Here is a 16,742-nt window from a genome sequence, read left to right on the forward strand (position 1 = left end):
ACCACACTTTCACCTGAACAGTTCAGCTCAGAACGAGAAGAAAGTGGAAAAACCATAAACATTATCACAAGGTCTAAATAATTCTGGTTAATGCTGCCATCAAAGAAGGGCTGATGTGGTTCTAAGAACGTCTATTTAGTATACAAACACCCTCTTCTCTTACTTAGTCCCTCAGGTGTGGGTGTAAGAGTAGAGAAGACATTGGACATGAGTCAGGAAGGCTGGGCTTCTGGCTTGACTACCCCATCCAACCAGCTGGTTCTGAGTCTGAGTACTGTACTCGGCCACTCTGAGCCTTAGTTTCCCTCTCCAAAAAGCAAGGGTGAAACCTATCACCCAAGCTATCCCACAGGCCTGTCGTGAGGATCATATGATGCAAATGTCTTTGGCAATTATAAATCAGGGAGGAAGACACAAAGATGCAGAGAACGAACGTGTACAGAATGTTTGCTACCTGCAGGGCTGACTCTCACAATCCCATGAGGTAGGTAGCATCACTTCTATTTTTCTGATGAGGAAACAGATTCGAAAAGATTAAATAGAACTTTCCAAAAGACAAACAGTATAATTTAGATTCAAGTCCCTCTGACTCTACAGCAACCATCCCAGCTGCATAGTAAGCATGTATATTTGGTTCACCTTCATGTCAGACGGTAAACTTTCTAAGGGCAGGGGCTGCGCCTATGCATTTTCCTCAGCGCACTGCTGTCAAGTGGGTGCTCAATGCACTGTTTTTCTGGCAGGCTGAAGGGGAACAAGATCAGGACTGACCCATAAGAGACTAACCAGGAAGAGAAAATTATTGAATTCTATGAAACGATGAGACCAGTTAGTAGAAATCTAAGGAAATTCTGCTTTTAGATGAAGAAGATCAGAATACAACTAGAAAGGTTTTTCTCTGCATATAAAAATGAAATTTGAGGGGTGCCTGGGTGGCTCAGTTGGTTAAATGTTCGACTCTTCAGTTTCGGCTCAGGTCATGATCTGACAGTTTCATGAGTTCAAGCCCCACGTTGGACTTTGTGCTGATGGTGCACAGCCTGCTTGGGATTCTCTCTCTTCTCCCTCTCTCTCTGCCCCTCCCCCACTCATGCTGGCTTTCTCTCTAAATAAACTTAAAAAAAAAAGGTGAGATTTGATTATTTTTCCTGTGTGAATCTGTGAGCAGAAGAACTGCCTTTCAAACTTTACTCAGTTAAACAGGGGTGGGGATCAATAAACTAGGAAATATCTTAAGTAATTACCAAATACAATTCTCTTGGAATTGCAAAGTTAAAAGTGACAGGGTCTATGGGTAATAAGAATGCTGCCATTAATAGGAATCTTCCTGTCAGTGCTACTAATAAACAGCAAGTCGTGTTTTGACAATGGAATATTTATGGTAGCAATAAACAGAACACTCACAGGAAGTATCTCATCTGCCAAAGACACATTTTCTACAGAATTGCATCTGTGCACTTTGTATCAAGGCCAGCCTCACTGCCTCTTAATTACATTCAAAAGCAAAAAAAAAAAAAAAAAAATGATTAAGAATAAATTTTTACTTTTTTTCAATTAAGAAAAAAATGAGAATTCATCTGAATATTTATATTCCTCTATAGGAATTCAACTCAAAGCTAGTTATACCCCTTAAGAGAGTCTGTAATGTTTTTTTTTCTTTTAAAGGGCAAATGGATACATCATCTTTATGATCTTTTTACTTTCATCTTGTTCTTCTCTACGAGACTAGGGTTCTTATAAGTTGTACCTCTTTAGCCGGGTGGGAGCATTTTAGTGCCGTGGCAGTACTAGGTCAGATTTCTGAGGCTTGCTCGACACAGCTCGTGACTGTGAACATAGTAATGGTGGCTGACAGTAACAGGACCAATAGTAGGAGTCTACAGTAGTGGGTCAGAGAATTTCGTGAAGGTCACACATGGAACACGTGTGACTCTAACTGTAAGAGTGTGACTCTAAACCATAAGCTTTCATCAGGTTACATAATATCCATTTGATTTTAAAGAGGCCAGTGATTTTAGAGCCATCACTAGCTTCTTGAGATACAAAGGAAACTGGAAGTAGGTCCCAGAAAAAACAGGGGAACTTTTCTTTTAGGAGGGACCAATTTATTAAAGAACCTTCATCACATCCAGGACTGAGCAAACTCCACAGCCTGGCTGATATCAACTCACTAAACACAATTCCTAGAAAATTTCCGTTTGTTTCCATATAGACTTATGAAAACACTGAGGAAAGGGAACAAGGTCTTACTGACAGCTAGGATGACAAAGGAAGGAAGGAAAAAGTCAAAAGAAATGGTATATCCTAGAGATGGTTGGGAATTTTGAAAATCTGTACCTCTGAAGAAGAGGAAAACCAAGCTGAGAATGAACTGGTTTTTTCAGTTCCTGGAGTACTACACACTATAGCAGCTGATGGCCATGGCAACACCAAGTAGGACTTCAATTCATGGTAGCCAGACTTCACTGAGTATCTACATTTCATCACACCTAAAATGCCACTGGTTAGAAAAAACATCATCATTTTATGTGCTGAGAAAGAAAGGGTGTTTTAAAACGTCACCAATTGTGGTGTTTATATATCTTATTACAGAAGTGTTAATGTGTGAAGCAATTTCTGTTTTAAAATCAAAGAAGCAGTTGGTGTATTAGGTGTAAGACATTCGCTGAGCACTAGAGGGTAGATGATACACTGATCTAGGCAATTATTTAAAAGCCATACATGTTTACAAATAGGTTTTGCAGACAGAGTTAAAAACACATTATCCTAATGATAGAAGAAAGTTCACAGATAAGAAAAAGACATGTTGGAAATTGCTATCGGTAGATGACAGGTACAAAGTATAATGACTGAAATATCAGTTTCGTTATTTCAAAAGTGAGATTATGTTCATAAACTACTAAACTAAAAAAAATCCAAATATGTATAACCAAAATGAAGCATCTTAAGGAATACTATTAATTACTTATAAGGAACAGGAGTTAAGGCTTTGTCAATTAACTAAAGGGTAACATTAGGTTCACATGCCCACTACGTGAAATTGTGAACTACAGAAGAGGAGAAAGAAAAAAAAAAAGACTCCTAATCCCTAATAACTTCCAGCCTGATAGCTGAGAGGACTAGCCAATACAAAGCTATGTGATACTCATCTTCGGACATACAGATAAGAACTGGGTGTTCAGGAACATCAAGAAAAATAAAGACGATAGGAATGGAAATGAAAGGAATTAATATTCAGTGAGCACCTACTGTGTGACAGGATCAGTAGTATTAGGTGTCATATTTTCTTAGATAACATAGATATATTGTTACAGTGCTCGCTTCTGGCAGCACATGTACTAAAACCGGTAGGAAGATCAGCATGGCTCCTTGAGCAAAGATACATTGTTACATATTTATTACTTTATTTAATCCTTACAAAATCCCAAGAGATAGATAATATTCCCTTTCTACAGATGAAGTAACTGAGCCTCAGAGAAATTAAATGACTCATGTTCTTTCAGTTAATACAATGACAAAGGGTCATAACTGTTTCAATACAGCTTCAACAAGTCTTTAGCAAGACTTGAAAATTTAAGAGACCTAATTGAGTTGCAATGGGTCAAATGAAAAGAACAGCATATGTGGTGATTCAGTAAAGATAATTAAGGGTGTCAAGGGGAAGGTAAAATAAATTTCCTTTGCCCGAGCATAAAGTACAAATAGTGGTTGAGAGGTGGATCAGAAAATTAGTTACGAGAACTCAGTCAAGTACTGTTAAAGGACTCATGTTCTAATCAATAATTTTACTTTGACCCGAGAAGCAAGGGGAAGTGATTCTGGGCTTTTGGGAAGAGAAATGATCAGATCACAATAATACTCGAGGAAGGTAATCTTATGAAGCAGGAATCTAAAGAATTGTGTGAAGGTCTGAATAAGTGGGTTACAGAAAAGGAGTAGAGAGGATTCTCACACTTGATTCTAGTATAAAAACAAATGGAGCAGATAAATTATGGGATGACTTTTCCATGGATAATAGAGACAGAAAACAAAGAAATAAATCAACATTTCTTTTGATGAGAAATGTTAATAGAAGTACGCCTGAGGGATATATGCTGAAACTAGTTTTATTTAACATTCTCAAAACCATCTGGAGATGGTGGTATTCACTGAAATAAAGCAATACATTTTAATACTGTTTCACAAAGCAGAATTACTACTGTTTGTTACTAAATATTTCCTGTAACAGACATACCCAATTGTACTTCCATCCTTCACCCTTATTTCGTTCTACACCTTTGTTTCATCTCTCACCCTCTACTCTTTCCTGACCCCCACCTCATTCAGGATTCGTACCCCAGTGGAGGGAAGATCAGTGACAGGGTAAGGATGTATGGTTTGCACATTAGTTGTATATTTAATGGCTTGTATATAAGCTATATCTAAATGACCTTGAATAAAAAGCACTCCCTCAAAGCAACCATATCAAAATGTCACATGCCCATATTATTTTTGATGAATAAATTTTCAGAAAATTAGTATGTAATTTATTTGAGTTAAATTTTAAAAGGAAAAAGAAACTATGTTAATAAAACAATGGACTTTGAGCTCTTAGGAAAAATATGTGAAAGGCAGTCTGGAATCAGGATCAATTCTATTAGAATTTAAAATCTGGGAGGGCAGGATCTGTGTCTCATTTGTCCTTTTGCCCTGTACTTAGCAAATGCTTAATTAATATTTGCTAAACTGAGAGAGGCCAGTAAGGGGCTCCTGGGTGGCTTGGTGGGCGGGGGGGGGGGGGGGGGGGAAGGGACCAACTCTTGATTTCAGCTCAGGTCATGTTCTCATGGTTCGTGAGTTCAAGCCCTGCCTCAGGCTCTGCAGCATTAGCGTAGAGCCTGCTTGGGATTCCCCCTCTCTCTGCCCCTCCCCTACTTGGGCTCTTTCCTTCTCTCTCCCCGCCCCCTCCCAAAAAAAGAGGCCAGTAATATAAAATAAATCATTAGGATGAGTATAGAATTAAGTTTAAAAATCATTATTTTATTCTCACTCAGCGTTAAATCTAAATTAAGGATGCAGTTCTGGGTATTACACTAAAACTACCACCACCACCACCACCATGAAAAACAAGCAAGAAAAGACAAAGGAAGCTAGAAGAGGTGAGGGGCTGAAAAAGAAAATCATCACAGGGATCAAGTAGCCTGAACAGGAAAGAGATTCTTTGGCTTGTAAACACGAAAACAATGGAGATAAGCTACCGATAGATAAACTAAGCTACTGATAGATAAACACATGTAGGATGCATGTAGATAGGAATTATGTTCACCAAATCCTGGTGTACAGGAACTAAGGAGATAGTCTCAAACAAAGTGTTAGAGGGTTAGTCTGAAGCCAAATGGAGGGAATTATTTCTTTACCAAATAACCTGGGCCAGCTTCGCGGATGTCCATGCTATGCATTTATACAGTGTTCTATGCTTAGAAGGGCCAGTGTTTGCTTCAATGCTGTGTTGGTGAGGTCTTGAAAAAAAAGTTTTTTTTAAGATTTTATTTTTAAAAAATCTCTACACCTAACATGGGGCTCGAATTTACAACCCTAAGATCAAGAGTCACGTGCTCCACGCACTGAGGCAGCCAGGTGCCCTGAAATTCTTAACAGCTTAGGAACAAGGCACCCCACATTTTCATTTTGTGTGGGGCCATGTGAATTATGAAGATGGTTTTGCAATAGTACAGAGAAGTTATTCATCCTAAGAATTGTAGTTAACAGTATCAATAGGGTAAAATGAATTTGGATAAATTCATGAATTAATGTAGGACCCTGTTATGGTGCCTGTTTTTCAAAAGCTAAAGATATTTTGGGTTTTCTTTGAAGATGATGTAGTAAGGGCAACTACCAATAGAGGGCCTAATAGAAAATGAAATTTCCTTTCTCATTATTATCTACCTGAAACCCAAAGTGAGACATGTCACTGCTATAAATTTGAGTGAACAATGAATTGAAGTAGAAATATTGATCAATTATTCTTCAAGGGAAGAAAAACTTGAAATACTGATTAATAAACAGAATTTTAGATGAAATTTAACACTTTCCTCCATCTTTCTCAGCATTTAAAGTAAGTTTATTTCATTGCTTTGTATGACCCTTCTCTCCCCAGTCTTCCCAGACACTTCCTTGTCCTAATCACTTGAAAAATCTTATCCCTTCCCCGGTTGGAAACTACAATTTATGACTGGAAGGTATTTTATTTTACTTTTTTATTTTTTTTCATGTGTATTTATTTTTGAGGGAGAGAGACAGAGCGCGAGCACAGGAGGGGCAGGGAGAGGGAGACACAGAATTCAAAGCAGGCTCCAGGCTCTGAGCTGTCATCACAGAGCCCTACACGGGGCTCGAACTCATGAACCACAAGATCATGAACTGTGAGATCATGACCTGAACTAAAGCCGGATGCTTAACCTACTGAGCCACCCAGGTGCCCCATGACTGGAAAGTATTTTAAAGAGGAAAAAGGATCCATAAGTATGAGACCTGGATGTGGAAGACTGCCCTAGGACAGAGCCATTTCAACTCTGTGTATGTTAAATAAAGCTATTTAGAATCTGGAATTTCTTGAAATTTAGTCTTGGAAAGTTAAAGAATATATTAAAAAGTTACTCAGATATATTTGCTGAGTGTAATATATATGCCTCATGTAACGAATCTGATAGGAAAACATAAACTTTCCCTCAAAAGGGCCACTAGATTTTAAAATTACAGTAGTCTTACCAATTTGGAAAGCTTCAAATTTGGCAAACAGAAACTTTGGGGTAAAATGCAACAGACTCTCCAGTTAAAATCTGGGGACTTAATGAAATTGTCTCCTCATATACATTATTATTTAAGGGACTAGCCTATCTCTAAAAATGTCAAGTCTGACTTTCCCTAGTGAAGACAGAGTCCTGTAGAGAAATACCTGACCTTCTTATTTGGGACATCCAGTTCAAGTTTCCAATTATCTTAAAGCACAAGTTCTCATAGCATGGTCCCTAAGCCACCAGCATCACTGGAAACTTGCTGAAAATGCAAATTCTCAGGCCTGTCTGACACCTCCTAAAACATACACTCTAGGGGTGGGGTCCGGCAATTTGTATTCTAACAAGAACTCTAGCGATTTTGATCATCCCTAAAGTTTGAGACTACTGCCTTGAGGCAAGTAAACATGAGCCTGTTTACACTTCCTAAAAATGAGGATCTTTTGTGATTTCAATTTCCAAGCAAGCAGTCAGATACAAGAACACTAAAGTTCATAGACTGGCCTTGTGAACCATAAACAAACACTGAGTAGCATTCACTCTGAAGATGATAAAAACAGAAAAAACAAAACAAAAAATATCTAAAGACATGCATTAGAAAGTAATCAGGAACATTTAAAAACTTCATAGTAAGATACTTTTCAGTTATTCCGTACTAGTATTTTAAACACAGATATTTTGAATATTAATATATAAATAGGTTTCCATTAATAGAGGCCAGTTGGTGATGATTTTTATCTTGCATAAGTGTTTCTAGTGCCGAAGAGTGCCAGCTGATTTTTAACACAAATATAATGTACTGCTTTAAAATCACGACTTAAAAACATATTACAATAAAGAAACCGATTGGAAACAACAAAACATGCATTAGGTAACAAGCAACTGCACTGAAATAGATATAGCACTCACATATTCCATTATGTAAATGAATTCAAAGATATTTCATGACTGATCAGCTAGAAGGGACATAATGATTTATAATTCAAATAACTGAGCACTGAAATCAAATTGAACTAATATATATTTCTAAATATGGAAACCTGAAATAATTGTTAAAAAATATAAATCAATGTACCCAAGTTGAAATCATTTGCATCCCTTGGTTTAAATGTTATAGCTTTTAAGTTTTATCTAGTAAGTTTTCTGAAAATATGATTTTTTATTAACTTCGAGAAGTGTTCAAAAGCAATAAACATCTTATGAAACAAAAGGTTATAATCTTAGAATTAAAGAATATATAAGAGATATAAGGTGATAGGAAAAGCATCTTACTTAAATATTGGATAGAAATAAATTAGGCATTATGCACATTATACCAAAAAGAATACAAATCAAATTAATTTTATATTAGATTTCAATTCCAACCTAAAAAACAGGGTAAATCTAAACAATAGATACGTGCTGTAGAATAACACAGGCTTCTTTTCAGATAACGTGCTCTCAAAGTAATTCATTGTGAAAAGGCCAGAGTTTGCAAGACTAGGAAGTACTTATAAACCACTTCATATGTTAGAAATAAAGAGTATTTCAGCATTATTATTAAAAAAAAAAATACAGGTTGAGTTTTTTTTTTTTTAATAAGAAAAAATACATATCTTAAAAAGCCAAAATGACCACTGGAATTGGGTTGTACATCACTTTCCAGTAAAAAGGAAAAACAGCCTGGACAGGTGTAATTTATCATTTTTCTGATTTAATATCAAAGAAATATATTAAAATAATAAAAAGAATCCTGAAATCCTCAAAATTTGTAGTGATAAATAGCCCTCCCTGTCTTTATTGCATTATACCTACTAACAGAAATATTGCATGGTGGATTTTGCCAGACAAGGACGATTATTTTCCAATAAAAAGTTGCATATTAAATTCCAGCACAAAAGTGGGTGTCTAATACTTTGGAAATCTTTTATGGTTTCCCAAGGAACACAATTTTAAACTTAACTAATACAAACATATTCCTGCAGTGAGCCTACATTAAAGATTTTTATCCAATGCCACTGATTTTCAGAATGCTGTCCTCATATTTAAATTTCAGCTAATCTTGGTGGTTAACTAAACCAACACTTATTTTTCACAAGTCCTGTATGTTTGATAGCTAACATATAAAAGACAATCTACACGCTTCTCTCTCATTGGTAGAAACAGGACAATAGTATCAACTATAATCTAATGAGAAAGGATGATTCTAGTTAGATTTAAGAAATCTGCTAAAGATAGAAACCCAAACATTTAATGCATAATGGGAAATCTTATTTTGGAGTAAATAAGATGTTGATTTGTTGGCGGCAATAATCCAAGAAGTGGTAAAAACACTTATATAATTTTCTTCCTATTCCTCCTTTGTGCCTCTTAACTAATCAAAATAATATTCTTTTCAATTGAAGAATACTGAAGCTATAGTATTTACTCTCAGGAATTCAATTTTTATAAGGTAATATTTTTAGAACATTTCGACCTTCTTAAAATTAGTTACATGCTTTCTTTTAAAATAAGAACTCCCTGAAAATTATGAAAAATCACAGACTAAGACACATGCGGTTGTATACTTTCTTATGTATCCACTTATTAACCTGGATGGGTATAAACATAACTTTAACTAGTTAGGAATCTATATATCCATATAAATTCAATTGTGACTGAATAAATACTTGACAGTACGTAGCTAATATAAATCTTTCAAAAACACACATTTAAATATAAGGCTAAATGAAAGGTTTTTTATTAAAAAAAAAAACAACAAACCTGCAACATTATAAGCAAGGAAAACACCTGGCCAATAGAATGTACCTGTTGGGGTGTTTCTATACATTACTAAATATACAGTAAAAAGGATATCCAACAGAAAGATCATTTAGGAACTGAAGAGTCCTTGAAATCACAGGCTCACATCTTCCCCAGTATTTAAGATTTGTAACGCTAAATATGAAAACAAAGTTTTTAATTGTAAGTAAGGTATTTGGTTGTACAGGGAGAACATGAAAATACACATATATGTATGTTAAGTTACATGACCTAAACCCGAAATATCTCACGAAGTTGAAAAACAGGTTTAAATACCACTAGAACATTTTCTATTCTACTTTTTTTAATGGCATAATCAAAATTATATCCTATCAATATACAATGAACACTGCTCCCCAAATGGTACATAATTCCATACAGTTAGTTTTGTACATTGAAAAAACTAAGTGTTTCACAGAAGAAGTATCGAGTTTGTATGTAAAACCAGCATATTAGGGAATGACAGCAGGAGTTACAAAGGAAGTCAAATAGAGGCTCACAGTTACTGCCAAGAAATGAACCATCAAACTTGTGGCTCCAAAGCTCACTTCTTACGATCATGATTGTTTGTGTAACTTTGTTCTCTGCAAGCAACACAGTGCTGTCTATCTGTTACACAGATGTAGTGGGTTGCCAACTGGAGGCATACAAGTTGAGACTAAATGTACAAAATTCTGTCTATGCCTAGAAACTCGTTAATTCTGCTAACAAATTATAAGGATGATTTAAGGGAATTTTCCATGAGTAGGTTTTTGATAGCCATTAAGTTCCTGCTGGAATCAATGAATGCCCTATCTTAAGGCAATCAAACCCCTCCCAATGATTCCAGTTTGCAATAATCTCTTCAGATGCTCTATGAAATTGGGTATTTTCTTTCTAATTAAAAGCAAAAATGCTGCCCAATTGTCTTGAAGAGTCAAAGTCTATAAACATCTTAAAACCACGTTTTGATGGGGCATACTGCAGTGGTATGGATTCCTTGACAAATAAGAATGTCTTTAGGGTGGTGAATTTTAAATATGTGAAATTAAGTTTCAATTAAGAACAATGCTACCATTCTAAGAATTGACGCATAATTTTTAAGTCTTTTATTAAAGATTAATACTTATTAAGAGATTTAAACACAGTAAAAGTATCCATTACATTCAAAGCAACCACAACAAAAGAAAAATCCAAGAACTCACATTTTCGTCATGAATGTTTCTAGAACATGGTTGTCATCTGTTATTCCCAAAACTTCTGACATACGGGCATATACCTGGATGAAAACATTTCATTGTTAAAAGCTTTATCATTAACATAGATTTTCAAAAGACTATTCAAACTGAACAAATGGAAGATTTAAAGCATTGCTGCATCCACAGTGAAGTAGGGTGTTGGTAGGGAGAGCAAATGAAGGATTTAGAGAAAAAATTATACTTTAAAAATTTACTCTCTTTTTCTTCCAGGAAGTACCTCTCTCATTTTGAAATACATACCCACCCACACACACCCACACTCACAGACTCATTTTATTCCCAGCACACCACATAATTTTCTTTCTCAAACTGGTAAACCAACCCTTTCTCAAAGATGGGCGTTACGTATACAAAGGGCTGAAAAGTGGAGTGTCTCAATAAATAAAACATTTAAAAAATTTCCATCTATGCCAGGTATCAGCAAACCATCAAACAATTCAGGATTATGTCAGGCAGTTATAAAAATAAGGATTTCAAAAATAAGAGGAAGTTAAAGAATTTATAAACATTCTCCTCAAAAATCTTTCAATTAAGCTCCCCCCAATATAGAGATAGGTCTTACTTTCCATGCTGAAACGGAAATCCCAGGCTCAGAGATTCTCTGTTGAATACATCAGGGCCTGGGGAATCCATTAAGCTCCCAATTAGGGAATGTTGGTGGCAGAGTTTGGGGTGCAACATTTCAGTCCCAACCTAAGCCACATTGAGCTTATAAACATATCCCACTTCAAGTGGGAAAATGCCACCAGCAGCCAATGGAATATTCCCTAATAGCCTGGCAAAGCTGAGAGGTGGGTTGACACCTCCATACTCCCTGATGCTCTGGTGTGATTCCAGGTTATCCCTGCCAGACACCAGCTGTATGGGATTTCTCTTCTGTGATTTGATCCCCTGTGATTGTGTTCTCTCACTTTCTCCCGCTCCGCCTATTTCTTATGGTATGGCATGGCAACTTAGCTTTCACTCCCTATGCCTTTTGCTTTTCACATGTGAACACCAGCTTCATACACTACCACAGGTCATGAAGGTGAATTACAGGGTTTGCAAGGGAGGAAGGCTGTTCACTGCAGAGATCTCGTATCTGTATTTTAAACACCATTCAAAGCAGAAGCTTGTGTTCTGGGCTTTCATCCTAAGTCCTATAACCAGAAGCTGCTCAGGCCAGTGGGAGAGAGAGGAAAAGGTGGGGGGCAAGTGGAGAGGGCAAGAGAAGGAAAGAAGGGTAGAGGGGAAAAGGTGGGGGAGAGAAAAAGGAAAACTGAGATTCACATTCCTGTTGCCCCTTCTGCTAATTTCTGAGCCCTACAGAAAAGCATTTCAATTACTGTATCTATGATTTTGCTCATGAGAGGAGGCCTTCATCTCTTATAGGATTGAAGCTATCACTGACTGTGTTTGTAAGATGTTTAGGGGGAAGAGGGAGCTAGGGAGAAAAACCCCCAGGGAAGTCAGTCACCACCAGTCCTCAAAGATCAGAAATGTTTACGCACAGAGAAGGCTCAAAGGAAGAATGGTATGTAGAAAGGGAAGTTTCCCTTATCTCAGCATGATCCTAACCCTCTCTTATGGATGGAAGTAAATTGGGTCCCTTAGAAAACCTGTATTGACATGATTAATGGCACACAAGGCCCTTCACAACTTGGCCCCACCATACCTCATCTTCTACTATTTCCCTCCATCTAAAGCCGCAATGAAATACTGATGGATCACTGAGGCTTCTCACGCAATTTCAGATTTCTAGGAGTTCGTGTGCTGCTCATTCTGCCTGAATTAGCTTTCTTTTTCCTCTCCCCTTGATTCCCATTCAAAAGTCATCTCCTCTGCATTCTTCTCTGCTGTCCCAGGGAGATCACTCTCCTTTATGCTCCCACAGTGTCTGGTCCATTCCTCTCTCGTGGTGTTTTTCACACCTGTAATTGTTTGGGTGTCCATTTCCCCCATTACATTGTATTGTATTTTTGTAAAATCAAGGTTTTACATTTTCAAGACTTTATAAGTGCTATGTTTTTTATGGCATAGCTCAAAATTAATCTAATTTTGATTTTATCCATGCAACATTGAATAATAAAAACATAATAACTAAAATGTGATTTTAAACCTTTAAGACTGTTTAAAAATCTTTTTTTTTTTTTTTTTTTTCCAATTGGTCCTTCTTACAGGGAAGTTTTCTGTGGTGTCCCTGGCATTCAAGGAAGGGGGAAGCTGGGCAGGCAGGTCTGTTGTGTTCTGCTGTCAAAACAGCTTCTCCGAGTATCAGATTTGACCCAATAAGATACTAGAAAAAACAGTCAACATTGACACATGGCAGTGCTTTAATCCACAATTATCCTTGTAACTTGCACCATTCCTTTTATCATCCATTAGCTTTGATTCCCATTATCCCATCTAGAACTGTGTCAACGCTTCTGTCCCTAGGGATTTCTCTCCACTTCTAGGATCTGACAGTCAAGCTTGAGTACTAAACAGGATCATTACCTCTTAAATCCACTTATCTGATCTACTGAATAGTAAATTGAAAAGCTCATTAAGAGCAACAATCTGATTTGTTTTCACGTGTGACAGGGTCATTTAAAATCAATGTATGATTACTGCATTTCTTTTAAAAGACTGTCTCACATTTTCCAAGGCACCTTACCATTCAGAGAGCATGCAGATAATATGAAAATGTCTTTAAACATTTGAATTCAATTATACCACAGACATATACAATTTGGGAGTGGGAAACAGTCTGTCCAGTGAGGAAACATCTTTGAGAATGTTTATCACAAAGCACAAATCAATGAAGGCTTTATACAGAAAACATTCTAACACAATATTTAGGGATTTTCAACATTTTCTAAAACTTCTATCACTTCGCCAAAAAAATTTTCATTCACAGCAAGAAGAACCTACGTCACAATACTCATTCTAAGGAAGGATACTGAAGCTGGCATAGGAGTGCAGGAAGGGAAAAAGTCCTCCCTTGAAGTTCACAGATTCCCAATTTTTTAAAATTTCAGGATCAATTAAGGTAATTAGATCATAATGAAAAATAAGCAGAAATCTAAGAAACAAGAGATGAAGCCCATGTGTGTTGTCCATCCTTCTCTGAGGGTTACAATGAAGTTGAAAATGGCTATGCTTTTGGTTATGCTGGTTTCACATACCCAGACATGCACACATTATAACCTTGTTTTTGCCTGGCCACCTGTGCCTTCCTTCTGCTCCTTCTTTTTTAATATGCCTGTATTTCTCTATTAGATGATAAGCTCCCTGAGGACAGAAATGATGTTCTTTTATCTCCCATGCTTAATGTTTGACAAAGGTTTGTTAAATGAATAAAAAGAGCATAATGATAAAGTGCACATATTGGCGGACTCCATTTCATTCACAATTTTTTTTTTTTTAACAAAAGCAAAACAACCCATAAGAGGCATGGCTTTTGCGCAGAACTTTTTCTCTTTAAAAATAATATACCCCAAATTCTACTCACCAGAAGTAACCCTGGTTAAATATCGTTATTTAAAAAGGCATGGTGTTAATGCTTAAATAATGTTTCTGGAAGAAGCTCTCCCTGCAGTGAGAAGAGCTCTCCTCCTGTGATACTGTGAGCAACCACCATTGCCAGCCTGTTAGTGGCACTTCTCAGATGACACAATAGAATATGATCTTGGTGTAGTATTAATTTTCCGTGTGCATATGTGTTTCCTCCACTATTTCAAGCACATGCTGCCTGAGGGCAGGGAAGATACTTCTTTCTTCTACCATCTCCAGAAGTAATTAGGATACTGCCTTGGCAAACTTAGCAATGTAGAAAAAATATGGGCTTTGGTCCCAAACATATCTGGATTTGAATTCTGGATTTGCTACTAACTAGGTGTAACTTAAAGTCTCTGGATCTTGATTTTCTATCTGTAAAACGGGAATAATAATAATAATAATAATAATAATAATAATAATGATAATAATAATAAAACCTACTTTATGGCTTTTGGGAAGATTAAAGATGATCCCTAATACAGAGCTTGGTATTTAGTAGTTACTCATCAAATGCTGCTTCTCTTTCTACCCCTTCTTATGGACCTTTTCTCATAGTAGGTGCTAAAAACTGTCAGCTAATATCTGTTCAAGAAAAGGCTCGTTACATAAAAAACAACAGGAAAGTAAGAAGGTGTTTATCTTGAAGATTTTCATACTGCACAGATAAAGTTAAAGCAACCAAAACCTTAAATTTATATCAACGTTGAAATCTTTACATTCAATTAATACACTCTCATCATGGTCAGAAATGGCATTCACTAAAGGCATAAAGCTTCAAAATTTCATGCTACAAAACGGATTTTTTTCCCTACTTCTACATAGTTGTTATCTTACAAGCCAGAAAAATTACCTATTTTAACCACTCATCCATCTCTCTAGCTCTTGAAATACAGGAGGTTGTTAGAAATGTAAGGAATTATCACTATTATGGATTTGAGAAGACATGCTCCTAAAAAACTGTTTTGATATGTTTGTTTTCTCATCTCTGTTTATTTTACTATGAAGGTTCTTTTCAACTTCAGAAAAGAGCATTTAGGTATGTACTCAACGCTTCGACAATCCATACATTCTCTAACTCCTCAACTAACCAAATGACAAATATTGCCTATGCACATGCAGGTAGCTTAAGTGATCTTGTATCTGGCTTTTTAAAAGGGAAGCCAGACAAGATAAGAAAACCAGACAAGGAATAAGCATACAAATAACAGTAAGATTTTGAGTTGTAAATTTAATTTAATAAAGAATAAAAGCATGGGCTGTGATAATTTTTTAAATTGCTTTCTTTTTCCAATCCTAATTCTTAGTCTTGGGTATGTGCAGTGTTGTCTCTTAACATTCTGGTTATAACTTTGAAGAAACTAATTATGTCAATCCTTAAATTTGAAGTAGATTACAGAACTGGGAAACCCAGAATATTAGTTCCTAAAGGTTGTATGGATATATAATGACAGTCACAGAAATTCAATAACAGCCCTCTATGAAATGTACTCAAAAGCACCACATGAAACAAATTAAAAAGAACAATGAATCTCTCATTCTGTGCAAATAAGAAAATAAGAGAAAACACTGGTTCTATAGGTTTTCATAACACTTGTTATAATGAATTAAGATTTTGGATAATGAATCTTCAGAAAATTACAGTAAGTTAATACCCCTAGGCCTTCCATAAATGTTTAAGATGTTATAACTTCTCAAAGAGCTTTTGTAAGCAGGCTCAATGCAGAAAATTAGCAGTGCTGTGGAAATCAACAATAAAGTATTCTGCCATCAGATAATATACTTTCCTGAACCAATTTATTCCCCCCAAATTCATTTACTAATACAAAATTGATGCCATGAAATTTTTAAAAACCCTGATAATTGTTGTAAATTCTAAAATATTGTTTCAATGTGCTGAAATGATTCATCAAGATTTTTAACCAGTTGTAATTTAGTAAAACAAAATCTGTCACCAGAAAGGATCCAATATAGTGAAAACATTAACACCCCTTAGGAAAAGAGTTCTGGAACTTAATGTGAACTCACTTATTGTGCATGAGAAACCAATTTTCGTATTTTTGTCTTAGTCTTCAAGTGTCCCTGACATCAACGCAGTACTTTCTACAAAACAGACCCGTTGGAGTGCAAGGTGGGAGAGGGAGGAGAAGGCGAGGTGTGAGAGGGAATAGAGGATTTAATGACTTGGATCTAAACCGTTTGGAACTAAAGATACTGAGGTCTTTCATGAATGCTTAAGGCAGAAAAAAAAAAAAAAACCCAACCATGATCATCACAATTAACATGACACATGAAGAGATTTAATGGTACAAATATCATTGCTTCATGTTAAACATACAAACAAACTTAGTGCTACTGAATAGATCCACGCTAATCTCGGTGGACTAATTTTTCCCTCATATCATTTAAAAGTGCACCACAAAATAAGGACCAA

The 16,742-nt window shown here is 36.1% G+C and overlaps 1 protein-coding gene across 5 annotated transcripts in view; it reads right to left on the minus strand.

The window, feature by feature from the left end:
* The window catches only part of RANBP17 (RAN binding protein 17), a 330,532-nt gene that overhangs the window by 86,599 nt on the left and 227,191 nt on the right, over positions 1–16,742 (minus strand). For all 5 annotated transcript variants that reach the window (XM_045501695.1, XM_045501687.1, XM_045501675.1 and 2 more), the window contains 2 exons: positions 10,739–10,812; positions 9,609–9,689 (listed from right to left, as the gene is read on the minus strand). In XM_045501695.1, the coding sequence (XP_045357651.1) occupies positions 9,609–9,689; positions 10,739–10,812 (155 nt within the window). The remainder of the gene's footprint in view (positions 1–9,608; positions 9,690–10,738; positions 10,813–16,742) is intronic.

This window comes from Leopardus geoffroyi, chromosome A1 (assembly GCF_018350155.1).
Source record: "Leopardus geoffroyi isolate Oge1 chromosome A1, O.geoffroyi_Oge1_pat1.0, whole genome shotgun sequence".
Lineage (NCBI taxonomy): Eukaryota > Metazoa > Chordata > Mammalia > Carnivora > Felidae > Leopardus > Leopardus geoffroyi.